Here is a 26,673-nt window from a genome sequence, read left to right as displayed (position 1 = left end):
TTCTGATTTTAAAAATTTGAAAAAATATGTCGGCATGAGACTTCAGTTCCTGAGGAAAATAACACTATTCCTCTACCCTTAGTATTCATTTAAACAAGTGTTTAGCTGAAACCTTATTAAAAATTTTTAAGCCCACCCAGGTACAGAAGGCTTTGCTTGTACAGCAGCTAAGGTATGTTTTCATTTCACCATGAGTGATGCTAATACACTGTAAATAGTTCTTTATTATGAGTTTATGTAGTGCTTGGTACATAAAATAAATTTCATTTAAATATTTAAAATAACTCCTGAATATAAGTGATTTTTCAGATTATTGCTAAAATAACATTTACATTCATATCTATAAAGCTGAGGAATCACTATTACATATACACAGGCCACAGTCAGTAGTCTAATAGTGCTGTTTACCAGGGTAGCGTAAACTGCTTTCAGAATCAGGGAACAACTCTGGATCACCAATGAAGGTAAGAAATAAGTGCTCTTCTTTTAGGACAGTGACACTTCTCACAGGTCTTGACATTCCACATATGGACTGGTGGGTGAAAATCTCAAGTCTACTTCCCTCCCCAGTTTATTTTTTTTTTTTTGAGACAGTCTTGCTCTGTCACCAGGGTAGACTGCAGTGGCACAATCTCAGCTCCCTGCAACCTCTGCCTCCCAAGTTCAAGCGATTCTCCTGCTTCAGCCTCCTGAGTAGCTGGGACTACAGGTGCGCACCACCACACCCAGCTAATTTTTTGTATTTTTAGTAGACAGTGTTTCCCATGTTGGCCAGAATGGTCTCAATCTCTTGACCTTGTGATCTGCCCGCCTCACCCTCCCAAAGTGCTGGGATTACAGGCGTAAGCCACAGGCGCCTGGCCCCTCCCCAGTTTTAAGAGTCATCGTGTCACATAAAAGCTGCAGGGTCCCACACAATGCCCTGCTGATCGTCGGAGGTGTCATATGGACCATCTACCAGCACCCTGTTCAAGTGCTTTTCAACAGGTCTTAGCCCCACCCACTTCATTCAAGCCCACCAGGGTAGGTACCTTTGTCAAACTTGGCTTAACGGTCCCACTGGCCGGCGTCCTGCTCATCACTGTCTTCCTCTGAGTCAGCAGACACCCTCTTGATTCTCTGGAGTGCAGCCTTGATACTCCTCTCAAGGTCACTGGTGTGTCTGCTGCTGGGGCTTGGGCCAAGGTCCGGGTGAACTTTCTTCAGTTTGACCCCTTGCCTTATGGCAGCCAGAATGTGCTCATTGACTGAGGCGTGGGGAGGGCGCACTGCTGGCACTTCTACCTTCTGGAGAGGGGCTTTGCCATGCCTTAAGGAAGCCAACACTTCGTCCATAGATCCTGAAATTGGGTAAGCAGAGCAAGTACCATCAAGAAAAACCTCCCTCCCCACAACATTATTGCTATAACATTGTTAAATCTCACATCAGTTAACAGCATGATTTAAACAAATAAGCATTTCATTAAGCAAATACCTTCATTACCTGCTAGATCAACAGTAAGCTCCCTGGATGAATCCAGGATAGCTGAATAGCTCATGTTTTACCTTAACCACTTCCTTTTTGCTAACTTCTTCAAATCCATAGCAACTGAGAAGCATAGGCATGTATACCTTTTGTTAGAATGACTGTTTTTTAAGAGAAATGTGATCTGTCCCTCCCGTCCTGAAGAGTTATGGATGCCTGGGGTGGAACAGTCTTAACCCAGTGTGCATGACCTGGATACCTCTGAAGCTGTATCTCCTTCATTATCCTGTCCAACTAAAATAAATCTTTTAAAAAAAATTTATCCTGCTCAATTTAACTTCAGTCTTGGATATTAGTCAGTGATGATTCATTCTATGACAATGAAGTGAGTAGGTTTCTACACATGAAAAGGCTTAAAATAAAACTTTAACCAGCAACTCAATGAACTGGGAGGGGTAGTGCTGGCACATTTTTCCGTATATACTGTGTTTAATTCCACCTACATTACCCTGAGGTGGCTTACATACTTTATTTTTGAGGATATAAAATGCTGTCAAAACACAAATTAGATCAGAGCTTCAAGGCATTGGTGAGGAGAACCTATTTTTCACTCTGGCACTTAGAGACCCCTGAGAGGGTAAAATCTTTTATCACCTGCTGGAGACAGGCCTGACTGTGGCCACTAATTTAGAGATCTGCCAGGTAAAGCTTCAGGATTAATAATCGTTTCTAGTTCAGGACCGAAAGGCCATGCTATAGCTAGCAAAAGGCTATTCTGCATTGGTTTTAAAGCTGTAACTTTGTATTACAATTTCCTTCTGGGAGTAATGAGGCAGGTTTCATAGTCAAGGGCATTCTGCGGTGCAAATTCACACTTTATTCTTTCCTGTGAATTAGTGTTTGTGAGTTGAACAGGTCTTCCTAAAACTATGTGCATTAAACCTGGGATGGGAATGTGGCACCCCACAAAGATCTGCCTACTTCCAAAATGTGATCTAGACACAGGCATGCAAACGCTTACTTTTCATACACGGGACAGTTGTTGCAAACCCCTTGGAAACAGGCCATTGGATCTCCACCTAATATTTGGACATTTTCATTTGTACCTGGTTCTAGGCACAGTGAAGCTCTGAACTTAGAATAGCAAAACTGATCAACAAACCAGAATCACAATTTGGAACTCTTACTTATATCAACTATTACAGTAACCTTGTACAGTATAGGTGAAGGTGCTCAAGCATACTTTTAAAAACAAATTAACATAAATTTTGCTAGGATTTATCTAAAACACACACACACACACACGGCTCCAAGTCTCGTCAGATTTAGGCCATTCTCAATACTCAATGTCTAAAGCCATATATCAAATTCTGGGAGAGAACTATAGCCATATTAAACAGTCAAGAGTATTCAGTATACTGCACTTGTCAAGACAAGTGGCCTACTTTTTCTTTCTGATCCGTAACATTTTAGAAAGATTTCCAACAGTAAGGGTCCTCAGTCTGCTAGTCAGTCTGCAAGAACAGCCTTCTACATCTGGCTAATATGCCTCTACAGTAATTTCCAACCAGTATTCTGCTTAAAATACAACAACTGGATTCTGTAAAGGACTCAGAGATACAACAGTAAGCATAATTTAAAACAGTATTAAAAAGTATTCCAATGGCAGACATGAAATACATACTGAAGTTTTAAGAAACTTCAAATAGGTTGATAATTTAAAAACCTCAGAAATCCCAAGTCATGCGATCATTAAAGGTATAGAGATGGTTTCTTCAAACTGAATTAACATTTATGAAACCAGATTTAGGCTATACTATACTAACTTTGCGATGAAAGAATGATGATACTCAAGGCAGCAAATACTGGAACATTTTAAGGCTAGAGAGAATTCTATAAATGATTTCCATTTGAAAATTATGGCCTCCAAAGCTAGAATGCTTCAACAGCTTAACAACCCATGGGGAGATGGGACAGAATTCCAGTGGATTACCTGGACATGGAAAATGTCCCAAGGAGTCACGTGGCCTCTCAGCAGGTGATTCACACACTAGGGGAAGTGGCTGGTCATCTTTCATTGGAGCCCTGAAGCCTAAGTTCTGATGAGTTGCAGCTTCAGAGCATGAGGACAGAGCAGGCAGAGGAGCTGGTGCTGGTGCTGGTGCTGGTGGTGGTGGTGGTGGTGGAGGAGGTGGCAGTGACAATTCCTCACTGGATTTGGAATGTGTTTGATCACCAACTGGAACAAAAACCTGGACAGAGGTATTTCCATGACAGTCTTGACACTTGGGGGTTTTCACGTTACTAGCTTCCAATAGGGGAACACCTCTAGTTTTCCTAGAGGATGGATGAATTACTGACACCACCTGGGAAGCTGGCAAGCACGTCTGCTGGGAAAGGCCACCTGGCAGGTTTGGAGCCACAGGTTCTGCGCCAGAGGTCTTTCGGACAGATTGACCTAGGTGCTTCTGAAAATGAAAAACCGTGGTGAGGAATCTGCCATAAGTGCAAACCATCAAAATGCTGAAACTTTCTAGAAATAAACTTATAAATAAACACATGCGTTTCTATGCATGGATGGTCTAATTCACAAAGTAGCTCCCTCTTGTTTGTACAGCCATCGTTGCTAATGAATCCATTTTTCACGGATTAAAGGATAAGCATTTATATCCTTTGATCAGATATTACCTTCTCTATAGTAAAATGAAGATACAAAAACATACATATAGAGGAAAATAGTCATCAATTTTTAGTATGGAAAATTAGAAATGCTAAAATACAAATAGGATGTTAGTTTAAAAAATTGTCGGCCGGGTGTGGTGGCTCAAGCCTGTAATCCCAGCACTTTGGGAGGCCGAGGCGGGTGGATCACAAGGTCAAGAGATCGAGACCATCCTGGTCAACATGGTGAAGCCCCGTCTCTACTACAAATACAAAAAATTAGCTGGGCATGCTGGTGCGCACCTGTAGTCCCAGCTACTCAGGAGGCTGAGGCAGAAGAATTGCCTGAACCCAGGAGGCGGAGGTTGCGGTGAGCCGAGATGGCGCCATTGCACTCCAGCCTGGGTAACAAGAGTGAAACTGTCTAAAAAAAAAAAATTGTGATAAATCTATCCAAAATGTTAAGTAACCATAAAAAGTCATAAATAATACAAAACCTGAAACCTAGCCCTACAAAGAGCTAATCTTGAAAGGAGGTCCCTAAAGAAGGCACTAATTAGCCGATGAAACATAAAATGTAATAGTGTGAACTCATTAAAATGAACTAGGCCTATACATTAACATAAATATATCTCAAAAACCTAAATTAAAGAAACTGACAAAGGATGCTTTCACTATGATCCTATTAATGCAAATTCCAGCTGTGACCCAACTGATCAGATCGTACCTGATATTGGGGTTCCCTGAAACACGCAAGGATCCCCTCTGTGGCATCCTGGCCGCAGCATGCCACTGCGACTCTGGACTATTAAGTTCTGCCTTTGTTTTTTTGCAGAGATGGGGTCTTGCTTTGTTGCCCAGGCTGGTCTCAAACTCCTGGGCTCCAGCAATCTGCCTGCCTCAGCTTCCCAAACTGCTGGGATTACAGGCGTGAGCCACGGTGCCTGACCAGGTTCTCCTTATATTGTACAGGCAGTCTGTCCACCCACAATAAATAAAATCCTTTACCTCACGCAGCCCTTCAGATAGTCAAAAAACAACTTCCTTGATCTCACCAGATATCATGTATCACATGATTTTATTTCTAGTTTTCTCCCTCTCCTACTTCTTCCTTCCAAATGTGCTCAAATTGGTGTCAAGGGTGGCACTTCCTTATAAACACAGAACTCCCTTATTCTACACAGGATGCGGCTGTCCATACATCCCAAAAGCCTGTGAGCTTTTGTCACACCGGTGGCTCATTAAGCTGAGGGAAACTGAATTCTCAAATTGTTTTCCCAAAAATGTAAGCAACTCAGACTCTTTCCTATCACCCCATGCAAGTGCACACTGCATATGGGCTTTTTTGGCCTAGAAAACCAGTAATATATCCCAACTTTAGGTGAATTTATTAGTGTTCAATTAATTGTTCCAGTTTCACTGGAAGCTTGGGAGGCCTGATTCTGTCACTTAAATCTGGCTGCCCCTCCCATTTTCATATCACCCACACATGAAAAAGGAATCTTCTGTATTGCCAAACAACTCCTTGATCTGAATGAGGGCTGAGGAGGACAGGCTGGCCACCCTTAGATGCCTTCCACACTGACTCCTTTCTGTTCATCAAAACTCTCTTGGTGACGGCAACCAGACAGCTCCTCTCTACCTCACTGGCTCTACCTTCATCTGGCATTCATGCAATTCCTATCAATTCAGTCTTCCTGCTGTAGTTCACACCCAGGCCTCTATCCAGGGCAGTTATATCACAATTTCTGTGGATGGGGCTGGGCCTTAGAATAAGCTCCCCAAGGGGATTTGGATGTGTTGCCCAGGCTGAGAAGCCCCGTAGTGGCTCTGGAGTAAGAAAGACCTGGCTTCAATCCCTGCTGTTTAACCTTGAGCTAAGTTGTTTAACCAACCATTCTGAACCTTGGTTACTCATCTGTAATATGGTGATGAAAATATGTCACAAGGCTGTTTAAAGAACTTAGTGAGAGTGAATGTGAAGTGCCTAGCATGGTGCCTCGTACACAGAAGGCATCTGATACCTATTCAAGAATCTTTTCTGGGATACAGTGGGTTGTTTCCCTTTTGGGAGTTACAATAAACTTGGTCTTTGTGAAGGGGCTGGGGAATAAGAGCAGGTCTATGTATATAGTCAATAAATTAAATGATATTCTTTTTGAGACAGAGTCTTACTCTGTCGCCTAGGCTGGAGTGCAGTGGTGTGATCATAGCTCACTGCAACCTCCACCTCCTGGGTTCAAGTGATTCTTCTGCCTCGGCCTCCCAAGTAGCTGGGATTACAGGTGCGTGCCACTATGCCCAGCTAATTTTTGTATTTTTAGTTGAGATGGGGTTCATCATGTTGGCCAGGCTGGTCTGGAACTCCTGACCTCAGGTGACCCGCCCACCTCAGCCTCCAAAAGTGCTGGGATTGCAGGTGTGAGCCACTGCACCTGGCTAATGATATTCTTAAATAAGCCCCTATTTATTTTGTTTATTTTTTGGGACAGTGGAGTCTCGCTCTGTTGCCCAGGCTGGAGTACAGTGTCATGATATTGCCTCTCACTGCAACTTCTGCATCCCAGGCTCAAGTGATTCTCGTGCCGTAGCCTCCCAAGTAGCTGGAACTAAAGGCATGAGCCACCATGCCCGGCTAATTTTTGTATTTTTAATAGACTGGGTGACCATGTTGCCCAGGCTGGTTTCAAACTCGTGGATGGCCTCAAGCAATCCACCTGCCTCAGCCTTCCAAAGTGCTGGGATTACAGGCATGAGCCATTGAGCCTGACTCCCTATTAACATTGTTTTAAAAACCTGTTTACCTTTAGATAAATGTTTGAGGTGACAGATATGCTAATTACTCTGATTTAATCATTACATGTTGTATATCTGCATCAAAATATCACACTATACCTCACAAATATGTACAATTGTGTCAATTAAAAATAAAAGCAAAAAAATTTTTTTTAAATTTCATAGCAGCTTTTAAAGGAATTTATCTCTAATAATAAAGTCAAGAAATAGAAAAAAATTTACAGATTCAGGATCATTTTGTGGAGGAAATGCAAATGTAGGCCTGGGACAGAGGGCATAAAAAATAACATTAACCTCATAAGTATATACTTAAAAAAATGTTTTGTTTTTGTTTTTTTTTTTTTTTTGAGACGGAGTTTTGCTCTTGTTACCCAGGCTGGAGTACAATGGCGCGATCTCGGCTCACTGCAACCTCTGCCTCCTGGGTTCAGGCAATTCTCCTGCCTCAGCCTCCTGAGTAGCTGGGATTACAGGCACACACCACCATGCCCAGCTAATTTTTGTATTTTTAGTAGAGACAGGGTTTCACCATGTTGACCAGGATGGTCTCGATCTCTTGACCTTGTGATCCACCCGCCTCGGCCTCCCAAAGTGCTGGGATTACAGGCTTGAGCCACCGCGCCCGGCCAAAAAATTTTTTAAAAAGAAAGATGGTGATATAAAAAAATTAAAAACACATTTTACTTTTAACAGGGCACTTTCAACTACACTTACATCACAATGCTGCCTGGATAACATTTTAAAGAATTATTACAAATGAGGAAAAGCCAGTTAAAGTCAAGGGAGTTAAATAGTTTTCAGTTTTCCCTGCCAATCTAAACCACCAGTCCAGCTAGGACTACTCAGTGAGGAGTGCAGAGCAGGAACCCAAGAGTGCTGTGATGTCAAAAACAGCAGTTATTTTATATCATGGGTTTTGAATCACTGATACTCTATTTTTGTTGTTTTTTATTGATATACCAGAATTAATGGTATTTTTGAAACATTTCACATTCTGAATGACCTGTTCTTAATATTTTATACTTTCCTCTTAGGATGGGTGGTCTTCAGTCATTTCCCCAGAAATGTAGGTGAGATGATTGTTTATAAAACTTACATCTTTAAATGCTCTCAATCGTTGGAGTGTTTTTTGGCGTTCTTGGTTGATCCATTCTTTGTTCTTTTGTTCCTCTTCTTTTATCTTGTCTCTTTTCTATATTTAAACAAATGTGTATTTGTAAGTTGCTCAACATTACAAAAAAATGTCTTGACAAAAAAGAGACTGTGCCCCAACATTACCAGCCCCCCAAGGCTGCGCCCAGGCTGCAGGCCTGGAGGCGAATGGCTGACAGCTGCAGGTCCAGGGCACCGCAACTCCAGTTTCCACAAGTCTAGGCCTGCATGTCACACTACACAAACACAGAACATTTTCCTTCAGAGACTCACCATCTGAATACTATGATGCTGACGAGAGTATTTTATGCTTTCTTCAGCCTGTTGCAATCTGAGCTGATGATTTTCTTTGCACTGATCCTGGTGGAATAATACAAATCACCTACATGGTTTTTAATATTACCTTGTATAGCATAAAAGGTTAAAAGAAAAAAAGCACTGCATTTGGGCTGTAGTGTAAGGCATTCATTAATATTAGTTCTGGCGCAGGCCAATGGTACTGTCTCCTTCACCGTCTATGATGAGAGTTGCTTGGCTGCTTATGGAAAGATTTGTTCCCAGCAGAGTGCTTTGAGAGATGAAAAATAATCCGCCAACCATGAAAGGACATATAAGCAGCCCTCATTCTTAAATGAGATGTGTCCCAACAATTTGTTTTAATGTGATTGTTTTAAACATATTTCCTCATATTATAAATGCTAATTACATTTCCAAGCATGCCTACAAAAGCAGAGCAACCTACAAATACCTGAAAAATTATGCTAATAACTGTTTCACCTGTGCTTAACCACTCATTATACTAATATATCCTATATGTACATAAAATTATTATTATTTTTTTTGAGATGAAGTCTTGCTCTGTTGCCCAGGCTGGATGGAGTTCAGTGGCATGATCTCAGCTCACCAGAACCTCTGCCTCCCTCAGCCTCCTGAGAAGCTGGGATTAGAGGTGCACACCACCACATCCAGCTAATTTTTGTATTTTTAGTAGAGACGGGGTTTCACCATGTTGGTCAGGCTGGTCTTGAACTCCTGACCTTATTATCCACCTGCCTGAGCCTCCCAAAGTGCTGGGATTACTGGCGTGAGCCACTGAACCCAGCTGCAAAATTCTTCATCTGTGTAAAAAACAATACAGTAATACTCACAGATAATATTAACATGTATTGAGGTTTTAGGTGCTAGCCTCAATGCCAACTACTTTTCATGCCTTATGCTAACTTTATCCTCACATGAATCATGAGATTTGTATTACCATTATCATCCTTTATTTAACAGATGAGAAAACTGAGCTCCAAAGAGATTTAAATAATTTACCTAAGGTCACATGGCTGTCTAAGTGGACAAGCCGTGATTTGAGAGCTCACCTCAACTACCATTCTATCAACCGAGTGCCTTCCAAATTCCAACATTTCCAGAATCAGTGCAAGAGCTCCCCTAAATGAGGTAGGGGGAGTGATTATATCTTGAGAGTGAAGGTTAATGCTCCAAGTCTGGATAGAGAAGGCACAGGAGCATTTTACACACACACACACACACACACACACACACACACACACACACACAGAGCCAAGGAGGGAGAGGCATCTCATCCACAGTGCCATGGGAGTGCCAAAGGAGACTTCTCTCAGTGCTCATGGTTTTTCTGAAATGTGGAGCAAAGGGCAAATGCCTGTATATCTTCAAATCCTCTGAAGAACAGTTCCTAAATCCAGAAGTACAATTCTTAAACATTCAAATAATATACTCTTCTAACAAAGTTTTTTATTTTTATTTTTTATCAGAGACAGGGTCTAATTCTATCACCCAGGCTGAAGTGTAGTGGTGCAATCATAGTTCACTGAAGGCTCAACCTCCTGGACTCAAGCGATCCTCCTGCCTCAGCTTCTTGAGTAGTTGGCTCTATAGGTGCACACCATAAAGATGAAGTCTCATTGTGTTGTCTGGTCTCAAACTTCTGGCCTTAAGTGATTCTCTCACCTCAGCCTCCCAAAGTACTGGGATTACAGGCATGAGCCACCACACCTAGTCAAGCTTTTTTTTAGGTATTTGTATTTACATGGAAGAGTAATATTTTTGTAAGCTACAAAAGTCACGATTTTCATGTTTTCCTAATTCTAGTAAGAAAAGTATAGTAGGCTGGGAGTGGTGGCTCTTGCCTCTAATCCCAGCACTTTGGAGGCCAAGGCAGGTAGACTGTTCGAGGTCAGGAGTTCAAGACCAACCTGACCAACATAGTGAAACCCTGTCTCTACTAAAAATACAAAAACTAGCCGGACGTGGTGGCAAGCACCTGTAATCCCAGCTACATGGGAGGCTGAAGCAGGAGACTCACTTAAACCTGGTAGGCGGAGGTTGTAGTGAGCGAGGATCACGCCATCACACTCCAGCCTGGGAGACAGAGCAAGACTCCGTCTCAAACAAAACAAAAAACAAAAGTATAGTAAATATGACTAAACACATATAAAAGTCTAGATAAAAATGATACATAGAAGCTTCCTTTTCTGTCGGAAAAAAATAAATTTCTTAGTGTGTTATCTTTTTATGTATTCATGGATTTTTAAAAATTAAAAAAAATCGTCAGGTGCAATGGTTTATGCCTATAATCCCAGCACTGAGGCAGAGGCCAAGGCAGGCAGATCACTTAGGTAAGAAGTTCGAAACCAGCCTGGCCAACACGGTGAAACCTCCATCTCTACCAAAAATCAAAACAATTAGCTGGGCATGTTCTCCTGCCTTAGCCTCCCAGGTAGCTGGGATTACAGGCACGCACCTGTAATCCCAGCTACCTGGGAGGCTAAGGCAGGAGAACTGCTTGAACCTGGGAGGTGGAGGTTGCAGTGAGCCCAGATTGCACCACTGCATTCCAGCCTGGGTGACAGAGCAAGACACCGTTTCAAAAAAACAAATTAAAAAATCACCAAATATAAGCTCTGAAATGAGCTGAATATTCTACCAAAAAAATATTTAGAATTGTTACAGTTGGTTATTAGAAATAGAGTTTCTACCTATTGTGGTTTTTAAAGTACCTGTGGTCCAGGGACAGTGGCTCACACCTGTAATCCCAGTACTTTGGGAGGCCAAGGTGGAATGGATCACTTGTGGTCAGAGTTCAAGACCAAACTAGCCAACATGGCAAAACCCATCTCTATGAAATACACAAATAATAGCTGGGCATGGTGGTACGTGCCTGTAATCCCAGCTACTTGGGAATCTGAGGCACAAGAATCCCTTGAACCCGGGTGGTGGATGTTGCAGTGAGCCTAGATCACGCCTCAGTACTCCAGCCTGGGTGACAGAGCAAGACTCTGTCTCAAAAATAAAAATAAAGTGCCTGTGTATGCAATGGGCATTCAACAAATAGTTGTTGAATGAATAAATTAAAACCTTGAGATTTGCTAAATGCTTAAATCCCAAAAGAAAAAAATAATATTTTTAAGAAAAATACTAAAAGCATTTTAACTATAGCCATGGATAAGTACATAAGCACATAAAAAATTAATGACTGTGTGGTAAAAACCTTATTTCAATACCTCTTTATTCTTCATAAAAGAATAATATCTGGAAGAGAAAAGAAAGCCACTCTGGGCGTACCTACCTTTTTGCTCCGGAGAGAGGCTCTTTTGGCACAGATCCTGCCCCGTTTAGACTCCAGCTGCTGGCACTGCCTTCTGAGTTCTTTCACTTCCAAATTCTTATTGTCCTGCAGCCCCACCACACAGTCAATGACTTTAAGTTCCTCTGGACTTTCACACGGATCATAATAGACAACTTCATCCTGTTTTTCTGAAAATGTATTAACGATTGTTAAAAACATTTTATTATTTTAGAAAATGCACTAAATTTTTTTAAATGTAAGGAAAATAAAGATCACTTGTAATCCCACCACTGAGGGATAAGCACTATTTACATATATATATAAAACATGTGTGTGTATATATAGTAATATACATATACACGTGTATATATATATGAATGTATACATGTATGTGCATACACACACATACACAAACTACTTACATAGCTACACATATCAACAGAATTCTAAGACATCATTTTCCATGGAATCGAAATAAAAATTTTTAGGCCAGGCACAGTGGCTCACACCTGTAATCCCAGAACTTTGGGAGGACAAGGCAGGCAGAACACCTGAGGTCAGGAGTTCAACACCAGCCAGGCCAACATGGCAAAACCCCATCTCTACTACTACATATACAAAGATTAGCTGGAGACAGTGGTACGTGCCTGTAATCCCAGCTACTCAAGAGGCTGAGGCAGGAGAACCGCATGAACCTGGGAGGTGGAGGTTGCAGTGAGCTGAGATCACGCCACTGCATTCCAGCCTGAGCAACTGAGTGAGACTCTGTCTCCAAAAATTAAAAAAAAATTTTTAAATAAGGTAAATTTTAATGGCAGCATAGTATTCTCTAAGCAATCCTTGTAGTTAGGCTGTTCCAATGTTCCATTATTATTCATTTCACCGTGATGAACATCTCTGTATAAATCTTTCTGTACACTTTTTATTATTTCCTTAACAGATAAATATTTAAGAATCTTGATACTCATTGCCAAATTGCCCTCCAGAAAGGCAACTCACATTCTACCAGCAACATATTATTAAGATGCCTTAATGATATTTAATCTTGATTACCTACTGATTTTTTAAAAGTCATGCTGGCCGGGCGCGGTGGCTCAAGCCTGTAATCCCAGCACTTTGGGAGGCCGAGGCGGGTGGATCATGAGGTCAAGAGATCGAGACCATCCTGGTCAACATGGTGAAACCCCGTCTCTACTAAAAATACAAAAAATTAGCCGGGCATGGTGGCGCGTGACTGTAGTCCCAGCTACTCAGGAGGCTGAGGCGAGAGAATTGCCTCAACCCAGGAGGCGGAGGTTGCGGTGAGCCGAGATTGTGCCATTGCACTCCAGCCTGGGTAACAACAGCGAAACTCCATCTCAAAAAAAAAAAAAAAAAGTCATGCTTACTGTAACAAATTCAGACCCTCCAGAAGTGCATAAAATAAACAGTGAAATTTTCTTGCTCCTTCCCTAAATCTTCCAAGCCATTCTCAGAGGAAAAACATTATGAACAATTTGGCATGCATCCTTCCAGATTAACTTTTTTAAATGTAATTTTCCCCTAAATATGTAAAATGCTTATAATCTGAAACTACTACAAAAAATTCTGAATACTCAGGATAAAACTAAAAGTTCAGGATATATGTGAAGAAATTTATTAAACTTGGAGACACTTTAAGAAAAAAGATTTAAATAAATGGAGAGACATACCATGTTCTTGGGTGGGAAGATTCGAATTGCAAAGACCACTATTCTCCCCAAAGTAATTTCTAATTTTAAGCAAAATCACAATCAAACTTCCAACGAGTTTTTGTTTTGAACTTGAGTCTAAATTTCATCTGGAAGAATAAAGGAGTTAAAAATAGTCAGAAAACATCTGAAGAAGTAATGGGGCGGTGGGCACTTGCCTTACTAGACCCTAAAAATGTGCTTCCAAGGTCCAGTCATGGGAACAGTGTGGAGCCAGCACCAGCAGCCACTCACAAACCAATGGAGGAGAATAACTCAGAAATAGACCAAAGTTAATCTAATGTCTAACTTGAGAAATGTTAAATATTTAGGGGAAAATGGTTTTAAAATCAGTGATTGGGACTACTTAACAATTTGAGGGAAAGGTTCAATTCCTACTATAATAAAAATAAATTCCACCTGGACAGAAGAATATTTTAAAAGCAACATCATAAACATACTAAAAGAAAATATAAATATATGCTGACATAAGACTTTGCCAGACAACACTAAAAGCAGAAGCCATAGGGGAAAATATTAATAAAACACGACTTAATAAAAATTATTTCTGAAAGGCAAAAAAACACAAATGACAGGAAGAGATTATTTGCAACATATGACAGACAATAGAGGATATTATTCTTAAGGTGGAAAGAAAACATTTCAAAGAAAAATGGACAAAGACCATGAATAGTCATTTCATAAAATAAGTACAAATGACTTGTAAACATACAAAATTGTATTCAATATTCACTCATAATTAAATGAAAATTAGAGACTGCCATTTTCTCTGTCAAGTAAGCAAAAATGCAAAAAAATGGCATGAATCTGGGAAACATAGACACTCATATTCTGCTGATGGGAGCATTTTTTTTTTTTTTTTTTGAGGCAGAGTCTTGCTCTGTCACCCAGGCTAGAGTGCAGTGGTGCCATCTCAGCTCACTGCAACCTCTGCCTTTTGGATTGAACCAATTCTCCTGCCTCAACCTCCCAGGTAGCTGGAATTATAGGCATCCGCCACCATGCCCCACTAATTTTTGTATTTTTAGTAGAGACAGTCTTGAACTCCTGACCTCATGTGATCCTCCCAAAGTGTTAAGATTACAGGCATGAGCCACCACACCCAGCTTGGAGGGTCATTTTAAATGTACTGCCTATCTAGAGGGCCATTATGTAGTATGAAATTTAGAAAAAATACAGAGGTATGGAGAAATGTATCTCGGATGATTATATGTATCTCGTTCTGTTGTTTGAACAGATATATATCAAAATGTAAAATATACATTGCCTTTGACACAATAATTCCATCCTTAGAAATTTATTCCAAGGAAAAAATCTGTCCTATACTCAAAGACACGTGTAAAGGAAAGTCACTACACTACTGTTGAAAACAGCGGATTGGAAATCATGATATATCCATATAATGGAATACTATGCAGCCATTAAAATTTTGATACTTTTATTTACTGAAATGGAAAGACAGTTATTACATATTGAATGAAAAAGAGACTATTATACATTGTATGCCTGTGTCAAAATATCTCATGTAGCCCATAAATATATGTACCTGCTATATATCCACAATTAAAAATTTTTTTAAAAAGGTTACTAAACTGGTTATGTAATTTTGGTTAAAAATTGTTTTATGTATCAGCATATTTAAAAATCTACAAAGTTATACTGCAAACTGTTACCAGTAAGAATCTCTCTTTTTTTTCCTTTTTGAGATGGTCTCACTCTATTGCCCAGGTCAGAGTGCAATGGCACGATTTTGGCACACTGCAACCTCCGCCTCCCAGGTTGAAGCTATTCTCCTGCCTCAGCCTCCTGAGTAGCTGGAATTACAGGCATGCACCACCATGTCCAGCTAATTTTGTATTTTTAGTAGAGACGGGATTTCTCCATGTTGGTCAGGCCGGTCTTGAACTCCTGACCTCAGGTGATTTGCTCGCCTCAGCCTCCCAAAGTGCTGGGATTACAGGCGTGAGCCACCATGCCCAGCCTCAGACTTTGTATTTTTAGTAGAAACAGGGTTTAGTATTTTTGTATTTTTAGTAGAGATGGGGTTTCACCATGTTGGTCAGGCTGGTCTGGAACTCCTGACCTCAAGTTATCCGCCCTCCTCAGCCTCCCAAAGTGCTGGGATTACAAACTTGAACCACCATGCCCAGCCAACCACTAAGTATCTGTAGATGATGAGCTTGGGATAATAATCATTTTTGTTTTGCTCTGTTAATGACTATTATTTGAGTAATAAACCACTGAAGGAAAACGTTAGGAAAGTTTCAGATGTTATAATTTACAAAATGTAATTAATATGGTCTGTATTTCCTTGAATTTGTAATTTAAACATTGTAATGTATATATTTAAATACAAATTTTACCTTTTATACGTCTTTTAAGAGAGTCCAACTGTGTAGTAAGCAGTATTTCTTCATTTCTTAATATCTCAAATTTAACATCATATAGTTCTAACTGAATTTCATAAAATTTTATTTCTAATTCATCTACAACATTGATATTTTTTTCTTGTTCTGGAAGATCTTCCATCTTGTTTTCATAGAAAAAAGGAAAATATGTTAAAATAAATTAGTATATTAAAAACAAACTTTAGAAGCATTCTAGCTATTTTCTATTCCTTATTCAGTAATAAATATAAAAAGGCAAATAGGAAAGAAACACTTTTTCATTTCATCTAGTGATGTAAATACTTTACATCACTCATCCTTGAAACAGAGGAAAACATAGGTTTGAGGTATTATTATGTACTGAATATTGGTGTGCCTTCAAAATTCATATGTTGACCTCTAACTCCCAATGTGACGTTATTTGGAGGTGGGTCCTTTGGAATTAATTAGGTTCAGATTATATCAAAAAAAATGGTGCCCCATCATGGGATTAGTGCCCTCATAAGAAGAGAAAGAGGGATCACTTTCTTTCTCTCTAAGCATACACACAGATGAAAGGCTGTATGAGCACTAAGAAGGCAACTGTCTACCAGCCAGAAAGAGGACGCTACTAGACAATGAATCTGTAGGCACCTTGATCTTGGACTTCCCATCCTCCAGGACTATAAGAAATACATGTCTGTTGTTTAAGCCACCCATCTGTGATACTTAACCTTGTTATAGCAGCCTGAGCCAACTAAGTAAGACAGGAGTTTACAGTGTTTTCTGTTTTAAAGTCATAAGATTATAGGAAAAAAATTAAGTTTCATCCTTCAGTGAAATATGTCTTTTTTTTTTTTTTTTTTTTTGAGACGGAGTTTCGCTCTTGTTACCCAGGCTGGAGTGCAATGGCGCGACCTCGGCTCACCGCAACCTCCGCCTCCTGGGTTCAGGCAATTCTCCTGCCTCAGCCTCCTGAGTAGCTGGGATTACAGGCACACGCCACCGTGCCCAGCTAATTTTTTTTGCATTTTTAGTAGAGACGGGGTTTCACCATGTTGACCAGGATGGTCTCTATCTCTTGACCTCGTGATCCACCCGCCTCGGCCTCCCAAAGTGCTGGGATTACAGGCTTGAGCCACCGCGCCCGGCCCGAAATATGTCTTTATTTTAAAGTTGTACTGAAAACATTGCTCGATTGATTTTCAAGTACAGTACCCACTTCAATACTCGGTGTTACTATAAAGTGAATCCTACAATATGGTATTTCAAAACATCTTAACCAAAGGAAAACTTTATGTCTAACCTTCCATAGAAGATGGTGTTGGAATAAGTGAATTAAAGAAGCTCTTTAATGATACCTGGAAAGAAAAGTGCTATCTAAAAATAAAAATATGCTTTTATCACATGTTCTCACTTCTAAGTGGGAGCTAAGAAATGTGTATACATAGAGAGTGGAATAATAGACACTGGAGACTCAGAAGAGTAAGAGGGTGGGAAGGGAGATGAGAAATATTTAGTGGGTACAATTACATTATACAGGTGATGATTGCACTAAAAGCCCAGACTTCACCATTATACAATATATCCATAGAACAAAACTGCACTTGTATCCTTTATAAAAATTTTTTTTAAAAAAAAGGGTATTTTTTTTTAAAGGCTGGTCAAGTGAAGAAGCAGTGGGAGTGGAGAAGGAACAAAATCTGTAACTGGTTGTCAGTGATTAGTTGTAAACACCGCTGCACTCGGACCAGCCAAAAGTGTATTTTTAAAACAAAGTTATGTTTATCTTTGTCTTACCTTTCCCTGAATTTCAGCTCTTTTGTGATTTAAACACAGCTTTTTCGCTCTCATGAGTTGCAAAGTCTCTCGAGCTAGCATTAGCTTAAGTTTTTCCAACCTGGGAGTTGCTGTGGCCCAGGCAGCCTGGCCAAATCTCTTCCCATCCTGTTCCATTTGTTTCTGCATTCCTGTTGGATTTTTAAAATAAAATACAATTACACCTCATTAAAATGGGAAACATTTATCATGAGCTAATGCTTTTTTATTGCCTCCATACCACCTGCAGAACATCCTTTTTAAAAGAAATTTTGTGTCATTAACTCTTTTATTATCATTGATCTAAAAATTCTAGGTATTCCATTTTTAAAAAGACATAAGTCATGATCTCACCTAGTTGAGACAATTGCTTCTTATATTTTGGCACACTTGCTTCCGTATTGTTTCTACATCTAGCTAGACAGACATGCTTCTATGGATAGTTTGACCAAAAAAACAGGATCATCATTCTGCTTTATATCTTGTTGATTCTGCACAATAGATCAGAAACTCTTGCCACTCATTAAAAAAAAAAAATCAAGAATCATGCTTAACATCTATGTCGTTTTCTGTTTTAGGAATAACAAACTGACAGACGTTGTTTCCTATTCTTTGCTTTTATCAACAATTATTTAAGACTAAAATAAAGTCCTTCACCCAGCCCACAAACCCCTGCATGGTCTGACCCCTGCCCTGTCTTGCCAGCATTTTCCATCATACCATATTATTTCGCACTCTCTGCGATCCAGCCCTGCAGGTTATCTTTTAAGCTCCTATTTGCCAACTTCCCTCAAGCCAGGGGACCTTTGCCAGTGCTATACCCTTCTACCTGGAACACTCCTCACTTTTTCTGTCATCTCAACTTCTATTTACTCTTGAAGATACTGGGGCAAGCGCCACTTCTCAGAGGCCTTCAGTGACCACCCTGATCAAGCCCAGTTTCTCTCACAGATTCTCAGAGCCCCATATCTCTCTTCTTTGTGACATTTATTGTCACTGCCATTTTCCACGCTTCAATGAATAATTAAGATTTCTCTCCCTTCACTAGACTGTACAATGTCTCTTAATGCTTGACACTGAATTCTTAGCACCTAGAAAACAGTGCCTGGTGCTTAAGAGGCACTCAAATGGTATTTGAATAAAATGACAATTACATGTATCTTCGTAAAGCATTTTTTAAATTATCACCTGCTAATGCTTTTACTGTCTCCTTGAAATAATTCACTGTGATATCTTGAATAGAGATGACAGCTTCTTCAGCCCGTCTGGTCCATTCTTCAGCTTCTTTCTCCAGGGCAACTACCCTTCTAGGACCTAGGTCATCCTCATCCAAGGACTTCTACAGACAGAAGAGAAATTTGTCTTAGTAAGAGCTAATAGTTATGTGACCCATTAGGAAACTGGTCACATGGATTAATTTAAATACACCACTACTTAGTCAAATTTTCATTCTTTCATCAGTCCCTTACTGAGTATGAATAAGGCTCTAAGCTGAGGACCACCTGGAAGACAAAAAAAGGACACTCTGAGGCATAAAGGAAAAAAACCTATTTTCACTTTGCATGCCTAGAATAACTTTTTCTGGAGAAGAATGTGGTAAAATTATGTTTCTCTCTATTATTAGTAATACACAATTGTTTAAATGAGTGATCTGTGTTGTCAAGCATTCAGCATAGGGCCTGAAACAGCACTTAAGTGTTAGCTGTTGTTATGGTTTCTTTTAAGGATATGTAATATAATCACCTAAATGATAGTAGTTTCTGTATATTCATGCTTATAACATGTACTGACATTGGACTGAATGTTTGGGTCCCTTGAAGGCTTAGTCCCCAGTGTGATGGTATTTGAAAATGGGACCTTCAAAGGTAATTAGGTCATGAGGGTAGAGCCCTCAATAATGGGATTAATGCCCTTATAAAAAGGAGACAAAGGATCTCTCTCTGCTCTTCACCATGTGAAGACACAGCAAGACTGTCATCTACAAATTAAGAAACTAGCCCGCACAAGAAGCTGGATCTGCCAGCATTTGATCTTAGACTTCCCAGCCTCCGGAACTGTGAGAAAGAGTTTTGTTGTTTATAAGCCACACTATCTCTGGTACTTTGTTATAGCAGCCTGAACTAAGACATGTACTGCTATGTCATCCAATATGCAATTTTTCTTCTACAAAGCATAAGAAATATGTATAAGTTAGCCGACAGGGAATTACAAATCAAAACTATAACAAGATACCCACTAAGATGGCTGTAACCAAAAAAGACAGACAATAACAAGTGTTGGTGATAATGTGGACAAACTGGAACCCTCATTTACTGCTTTTGAGATTATAAAATGATGCACTCACTTTGAAAAACCATCTGGCAGTCTTTCAAAATGTTAAACATTGAGTAATCAGATGACCCAGCAATCCTACTCCTCAGTACATACACAATAGCATCGAAAACATATGTCTACACAGAAACTTACACACAAACATTCATAGCAGCATTATTCATAATAGCCAAAAAGTGGAAACAACCCAAATGCCCATCAACTGATGAATAAAATGTCATATAGCTAGCCAGGCGTGGTGGCACACGCCTGTAGTCCCAGCTACTTTGGAGGCTGAGGCAGAAGAATCATTTGAACCCGGGAGGCGGAGGTTGCAGTGAGCCAAGATTGCGCCACTGTACTCCAGCCTGGGCGAGCAAGACTCCATCTCAAAACACACACACACACACAATGTGATATATCCATACAATGAATATTCCTCAGCAATAAAAGGAAATGAAATCCTGATATTTGGTACAACATGGAATAACTATGTTTTCAAGACATGCTGTTGGTACGTCCAGAGCAGGGAAATCCTCAGAGACAGAAAATAGACTGGTGGGTTCCCAGGGCTGGGAGTGACTAATGGGTACAGGGTTTCTTTTGGGGGTGAAAATGTTCTGATACTACATAATGATCATTGCACAACTCTGAATATACTAAAAATCACTGAGTCATACACTTTATATGTATATGTATATATATGGTCTGTGAATGCTATCTTAAAACAGCTGTTACTTAAAGGCAAAATATATGCAAGAAGTAGACTCTCCAAATAATAGACTTTCAAAATAATAAACAGAACAACTTTATCCACAGGTTAGAGTGGCATAAGTTTCATCTAAATGTGATACCATTTTTATAGTACAATCATCTGGCAGGGGTCATGAGATTATACGTGGAAAGATGGCCCAGTGCAGGAGACAGAGATCAAGAGACCTCTTAGGTGTCTTCTGATTCCAGTTGCTGAGACCCAAGGTGCGCTATTTAACTCCTCCGGACTCTAGATTCATTGTAACACTGGAATAAGAATGCCTTTTCTGAATGGTGTGACAAGGTTGTCTGATGGCTCAATGAAGCAAGAACAATAACAGCATTTACTAAAATTTAAATTACTGAATTATAATCTAGGGTCCTGTTATTTAAATTTTCATCCTATTTTAAGAAATCTGTATGAGCCCTTAGAGGAAAAGAAGCTGAAGCAAATAAACATCACATCAAAAACAATTCATCAAGCTGGGCACAGTTCCAGCATTTTGGGAGGCTTGAGGGGGCGGGTGGATCACTTGAGGTCTGTGGGTCAAGATGGCCAGGGGGAGACCTATGTTAATTCTAGCCAAATAATTATAAGCTTGTTTGGCTCAGAGTACACTGAGGTTTATATACAGAACTATATTATTGGTGCAGTTAATTAGAAATCAAGCGGCAACAGGAGGCCTAAGGTAAAGACCATCCAAGAGCGCAGTAACACCAGGGAACACCTCGGGATGGTTGCAGAGCAGGGAATACTGCTCTGGTCCCACAAATGCCTTCTCAACATGGAGACTGTATAAGGGCCTGATAAAGAGGGCTTACGTAAAGATCTCTGAGAAGGAAGCCAACCTCTCCCACAAGATCTGGGACGGTCTTTGCAGATGGGGACTGGCAAGAGGAGAAAAGCCTTGCAGGGCAGAGATCAAGGAACACCTCAGGATCTGCCTAGGTTCTAGGAATATGGAGTGATTTTAACTGTTCTATGTCTTCAATGCTCGGGAGATAAAAGCCCCTTGATGCATTGGGAGTAGTCAGACAGGGTGGCTCCTTATCCCATTTGCTTCTGATACAGGTACACCCTAATAACAATTGGTGATAAACTCAGAGTACTAGTTTAGCATGTCTTAGAAGGATCTCAAGTGCTCTCCACCCAGCTATCTTACTTACTCCTTTACCCTTCCTTTCCATGCTGACAAGATCAATGAGATTATACACAAGTGTTTGGAGACCAGAGGTTGGGGGCCATTGGTCCCCTGGACCCATGCTGTAAATTCTACTCTTGTGTCTCTGTCTTTATTTCCTTTTCCCAATCCCTCATCAGTGCTGGGACTAAGGACACCCACGTACAGGGTTGGGCTGATTCTCAAGAAGGTCAGGAGTTCAAGACCAGCCTGGCCAACATGGTGAAACCCTATCTCTACTAAAAACACACACAAAAAAATTAGCTGGTTGTGGTGGTGTACACCTGTAATCCCAGCTACTTGGGAGGCTGAAGCAGGAGAATTGCTTGAACCCAGAAAGAAGTTGCAGTGAGCCCATAGCTGACAGCCTAGCTGATGGAGGGAGACCATGTCTCAAAAAAAAAAAAAAAAAAATTCATTGGCAGAAAAAACATTTAACTCTTTCAAATCTGTAGGAATCTTAAAAGAAGATGACCATGCCTGGTGCGGTAGCTCAAGCCTGTAATTCCAGCACTTTGGGAGGCCGAGGCGGGTGGATCACGAGGTCAAGAGATTGAGACCATCCTGGTCAACATGGTGAAACCCCATCTCTACTAAAAATACAAAAATATTAGCTGGGCATGGTGGCACGTGCCTGTAATCCCAGCTACTCAGGAGGCTGAGGCAGGAGAATTGCCTGAACCCAGGAGGCGGAGGTAGTGGTGAGCCGAGATTGCGCCATTGCACTCCAGCCTGGGTAACAAGAGCGAAACTCCATCTCAAAAAAACAAAAACAAAACAAAAAAAAAAGAAGATGAGCAACATAAATGTCTTCATTTTCTATCAATTTAAAATATAAATTCAACATTTAAACATAAGGGTGAACTGAGCATAGTGGCCCATGCCTGTAATTCTAGCACTTTGGGAGGCTAAAGTAAACAAACTGCTTGAGCTCCAGAGTTTGAGACCAGCCTGAACCAAATGGCAAAACCTCATCTCTATCAATAAATAAGTAAATAAACATAAAGGTGAACCCAACAAAGTACAGAGATTGAAATTAAGTGTAACTAAGGACATAAGACAAATGGTAAATCTGATTAAAAAAAAAAAAAAACATACCAAAATATCAAGCTTACATAAAGTTGCAACTTCTCTCATAGCCCTTAATGGCTGCAATAAATATTGGAAGAACGTGGTTGCCACAGTAACTAATTCCTGGTACGCTTCATCTTCCTCTTGGTAAACTTTCATTAAAGCCACCATGGTGTTGGCTTTTGTGTGTCCCTGAAGAACCTAGAAAGCAAATGTGAATAAATCTCATACATTTAAGATCATACATACCCAACAAATAAACCATGTTCTCAACTTTTAATACATTACTTTGAAGTATAAAATATTAAAACGTTATCCTCCATCAAATATGCCCAATAAAACAAGAATGGTTAAGTAAATTATGATATATCCATGGCAGATTAATACTATAGTCATTCAGCACTGTGCTTTTGAAGATTGTTCAATAATATGGAGACTTTCAGCTGGGTGTGGTGGCTCACGCCAGTAATTCCAGCACTTTGGGAGACTGAGGCAGGCAGATCACCTGGGTTCGAGACCAGCATGACCAACATGCAGAAACTCCGTCTCTACTAAAAATACAAAATTAGCTGGGTGTGGTGGCACATGCCTGTAATCCCAGCTACTTGGGAGGCTGAGGCAGGAGAATTGCTTGAACCCAGGAAGCAGAGGTTACGGTGAGCAGAGATAGTGCCATTGCACTCTAGCCTGGGCAACAAGAGCGAAACTCCATCGCAAAAAAACAACAAAAAAAAAACAAAACTGTGGAGACTTTTATAATACTAAATGGGAGAGGCAGAATGCAAAATTTAATCTCAACTATGCACTAAGTATGCAGAGAAAAGGACAATAGAAGGTTTGGGGTTGTGGATATTTTTTCATTTGACTTTTCTTACTGTAAAGGTTTTGCAAGGCTGTATTCCTTTTTTAAAGGCTCATAAAACATCCCAGAGCTGTCTCCAAGTACTTCAGCTTGTTGGTTCTCTTAATGCCCACAAAGCCCTTAGCAGTCAACTCAGAGAGCCTAAACTGTGGTTCCAGTCTCTGCTGGCTACTGCTTCTGCAGCAAGGTGGAAAATAAACTGAACAGGGTATAAGCTAGGTGGTCTCATTTGGTAGGAAATTATCTTACTCCCTCAAGAAGAGAAATCAATATTTTTTTTTCAACCAATACATTCTTAAATTCTATTTCCATCCTTCTGATTAAGGATAAAGTGATCTACTTTCAGCTGTAGTTTTTTTTTATCCAGGTAATAATATTATGGTTTTTTTTTTTAAGTGGCAGCCTCACTGAATAAAATTAAAGCACACATGCAAAAGTAAACTTAAGGCAAGTGATACATTTCAGCCTTAGGTCTTAGACTATCCAGAAAAATTCCAGAGTTAAAACATTCAGCCTCATTTTATATATCCTAGCGACACTAGCAATTGGTCTAATTCTAGAATCAATTGCTTTTCTATTTCTAAAGTAGATGTTAAAATTTCTTGGACATGATTTGAATTTAAGCTTCCCCTCCCAACCCCCCATTTTTAAGTTCCAGGTAAATAAGTGAACTACTCTAATGTGAACAGCTACCTCAACAGTATGAACTATGTTCGTGCTACAGTACCTCAGAGTGAACTTAAATTTCGGAAAACTATAACTTTTCTGATAGTAACTCCAGTAAATACATCATATAAATGTTCGATTTTAAGGAGAAACCACTTATCTCTGTGAGAAACCAAGTGTGTAAAAAACAAGTTTGATATAAAATAATATTATTTTTGAAACCCCCTGTGGTTTCCTGTATCTTAAGGTGAAAATGATAAAGTTGAAGATCAAAAGCTGACTGGCCTGGAACTCTCCTGTGGTTTCCTGATATTCTAACGTGAAATCACGAGAAGTGGGTTGTAGATATATACACATAAAACCCATAGTTTAAAAAAAAAAAAACCCACAGTACAAAAATGACCCCACCAACGATCTCCTTTTATAAAACCATTTTAATTTAGAAAGCTTATTCTATATTTAGCAGGATATAATTAAGATTTTGAAATGTAGCTGAACTCTTCTCTTCACCTCCCCTTCCTTAATGAACAAAAAAAAATCATTCAGGTTAATAACAGCAGTAAGCCAAGATTGTCCCACTGCACACCAGCCTGGCTCTCCTTAGTAAACTGTGGGCGTGGATTTAGAAGGCATATTTTCTCCTAAACCCTTCTATGAACTTGTACTTCCCCCTCCCCTTAGGTTCGCTAGGTGTACCACTCAATAACTCCTTCTCAAACTACCTCGTTCAAGCAGCACTCCTGCAGTTATTCCAAACTGATGACTAAAGTTCACTTTCACTTTCCCTCAGCCAAGTCTTTATCACTTAAACAAAACAAAACACCTTATCTCTTAACAGCCATTTCTTCCGTTAAACCATTTTATCCCGTTTGTGACATTCCCTCATATACAGACTTGGAACGCTTACATTTAGTCCGTGTTATTCTTTCCTACGTGGATGGGTTGTTTACAGTTTTGCTTGCAATATTTCTGGCATTTCCCGTTACAACACCCTGTTCTGCCAGCATCTCCAGGACAAAGGTTGGGAGCCTAGCCCAGCTCCGAGCTGCAAGTACACTAGGCTCTAACTTTGTCCGTCCTCTCTGCAGGCCCTCCCGGAGCTCCCGCCCGTTTCGCACAGCGGTCCCGCGAAGGTGAGAGCACCGCGGAGCCCGCGGCCTTCTCCACCCTCCGGCTCCTCCTCGTCAGCTGGCAGCCCGGGCTCTGGGCGCCCGGGGAGCTTCCCACAAGGTCCCAAGCCTAGGCAGCGCAGACTGGGCCCGACCTCACTTACCTGGCGCAGCCGCGCGTCCGCTTCGGTCCACCGCGCGCGCAGGGCCCGTTCCCGGAACTCGCGCAGGCTCTCGCAGTCTGCCGCGCCGCCCTCAGCCGGGAAGAGCGCGTCGCGCACGGTGGCGCCACCGCAGCCGTCTGCCGCCTCGCCCAGGTAGCGCTCCAGCCGTCCACACAACTCCCGCAGCGCCGCCTCTCCGGGCCCCGCGCGCGCCGGCCACAGCAGCGCCCACAACCCAAGACCCAGGCCCCAGGCCCCGCCGCCGCCACCTACGTCCAGCTCCGGTGGCAGCCGCGGGAAGCAGCGCTCTAGAGGCGGCCATAGCGCCGCCAGTTGCCGGTGCGCGCCGCGGAACCCCGCGGCCGAAAGTAGGCCGGCCCAGCTTGGGGGGGACATGGCGGCCTCGGGCTCGGGCTCGGGCTCGGGCTCGGGCTGGGCCCCCTCGCGTCGCCACCGCCGCTGCGCGGTGCGGTCGTGACAAGTCACAGCGAACTTGCCCTCCGCGCCGTTCCAGGCCACCAGGAAGCGCAACCGGTGCCGCTCGGGCTCGGCGAAGAGGCCCTCTCGGACCGGCACCCAGCCCTCCAGGCTGTCAGGCTGCTCGTCCTCCATGACAGTCGGCGGCAGCGGCTCTAGGGCTCAGCGGGCGCGGGACTGTCCTCCTCGCACCCCCTGTCACGAGACAGTCCGAGCTGAGGCATTTTTCGCTGGAATCGAAACCGCGTCAGTGTCCCGGCAGCGACCCGGTCCTCGGCACTTCTGATTGGCTGGCAGCCGGAGGCGGGGCTTAAGTGAGGCGTCCGTCGGGAATGGTTAGGTGATAGAAGGGAGGGTCAGCTACAACCAATGAAAAGGTGAGGTGGTCTCCCTCGGACGTCAATCATTTCGCAACCTGGTCGGGAGTCTGGGAAATACAACGCTTGCCTCACCTTTTCCACCCAATACATGCGGACTTTGGAAAAATATCTTTA

General features: G+C 41.3%; 2 protein-coding genes across 2 annotated transcripts in view; one reads left to right on the top strand and one right to left on the bottom strand.

Moving 5' to 3' along the window:
* Positions 1–206: 206 nt before the first annotated feature.
* WHAMM (WASP homolog associated with actin, golgi membranes and microtubules) lies at positions 207–26,417 on the bottom strand. The gene is made up of 10 exons (XM_008998484.5): positions 25,703–26,417; positions 22,929–23,102; positions 18,775–18,925; positions 17,569–17,738; positions 15,766–15,931; positions 11,673–11,860; positions 8,348–8,434; positions 8,019–8,114; positions 3,459–3,933; positions 207–1,340 (listed from the first exon to the last, which is right to left on the bottom strand). Exons 1-10 carry the CDS (start codon positions 26,312–26,314, stop codon positions 1,048–1,050), a joined length of 2,412 nt encoding a protein of 803 aa, XP_008996732.3. The 5' UTR covers positions 26,315–26,417; the 3' UTR covers positions 207–1,047.
* The window catches only part of FSD2 (fibronectin type III and SPRY domain containing 2), a 55,835-nt gene continuing 54,938 nt past the window's right edge, over positions 25,777–26,673 (top strand). The window contains exon 1 of the mRNA XM_078326892.1: positions 25,777–26,556. The gene's annotated coding sequence lies outside the window, so the exon portion shown is untranslated. The remainder of the gene's footprint in view (positions 26,557–26,673) is intronic.

This window comes from Callithrix jacchus, chromosome 6 (genome assembly GCF_049354715.1).
Source record: "Callithrix jacchus isolate 240 chromosome 6, calJac240_pri, whole genome shotgun sequence".
Taxonomy (NCBI): Eukaryota; Metazoa; Chordata; class Mammalia; order Primates; family Cebidae; genus Callithrix; species Callithrix jacchus.
Note: the sequence above shows the minus strand (reverse complement) of the source record. Positions and strands in the feature narration are given on the sequence as shown.

Bases quoted from the DNA above. Each gene is read 5' to 3' on its own strand.
- WHAMM (XM_008998484.5), bottom strand. From the start codon at position 26,314: ATGGAGGACGAGCAGCCTGACAGCCTGGAGGGCTGGGTGCCGGTCCGA. The intron at 15,932-17,568 runs GTAAGACAAAGA...TATGAAAACAAG, and splicing joins GAGCTGAAATTCAGGGAAAG to ATGGAAGATCTTCCAGAACA. The intron at 8,435-11,672 runs GTAGGTACGCCC...TTATTCCACCAG, and splicing joins CCTCTCTCCGGAGCAAAAAG to GATCAGTGCAAAGAAAATCA.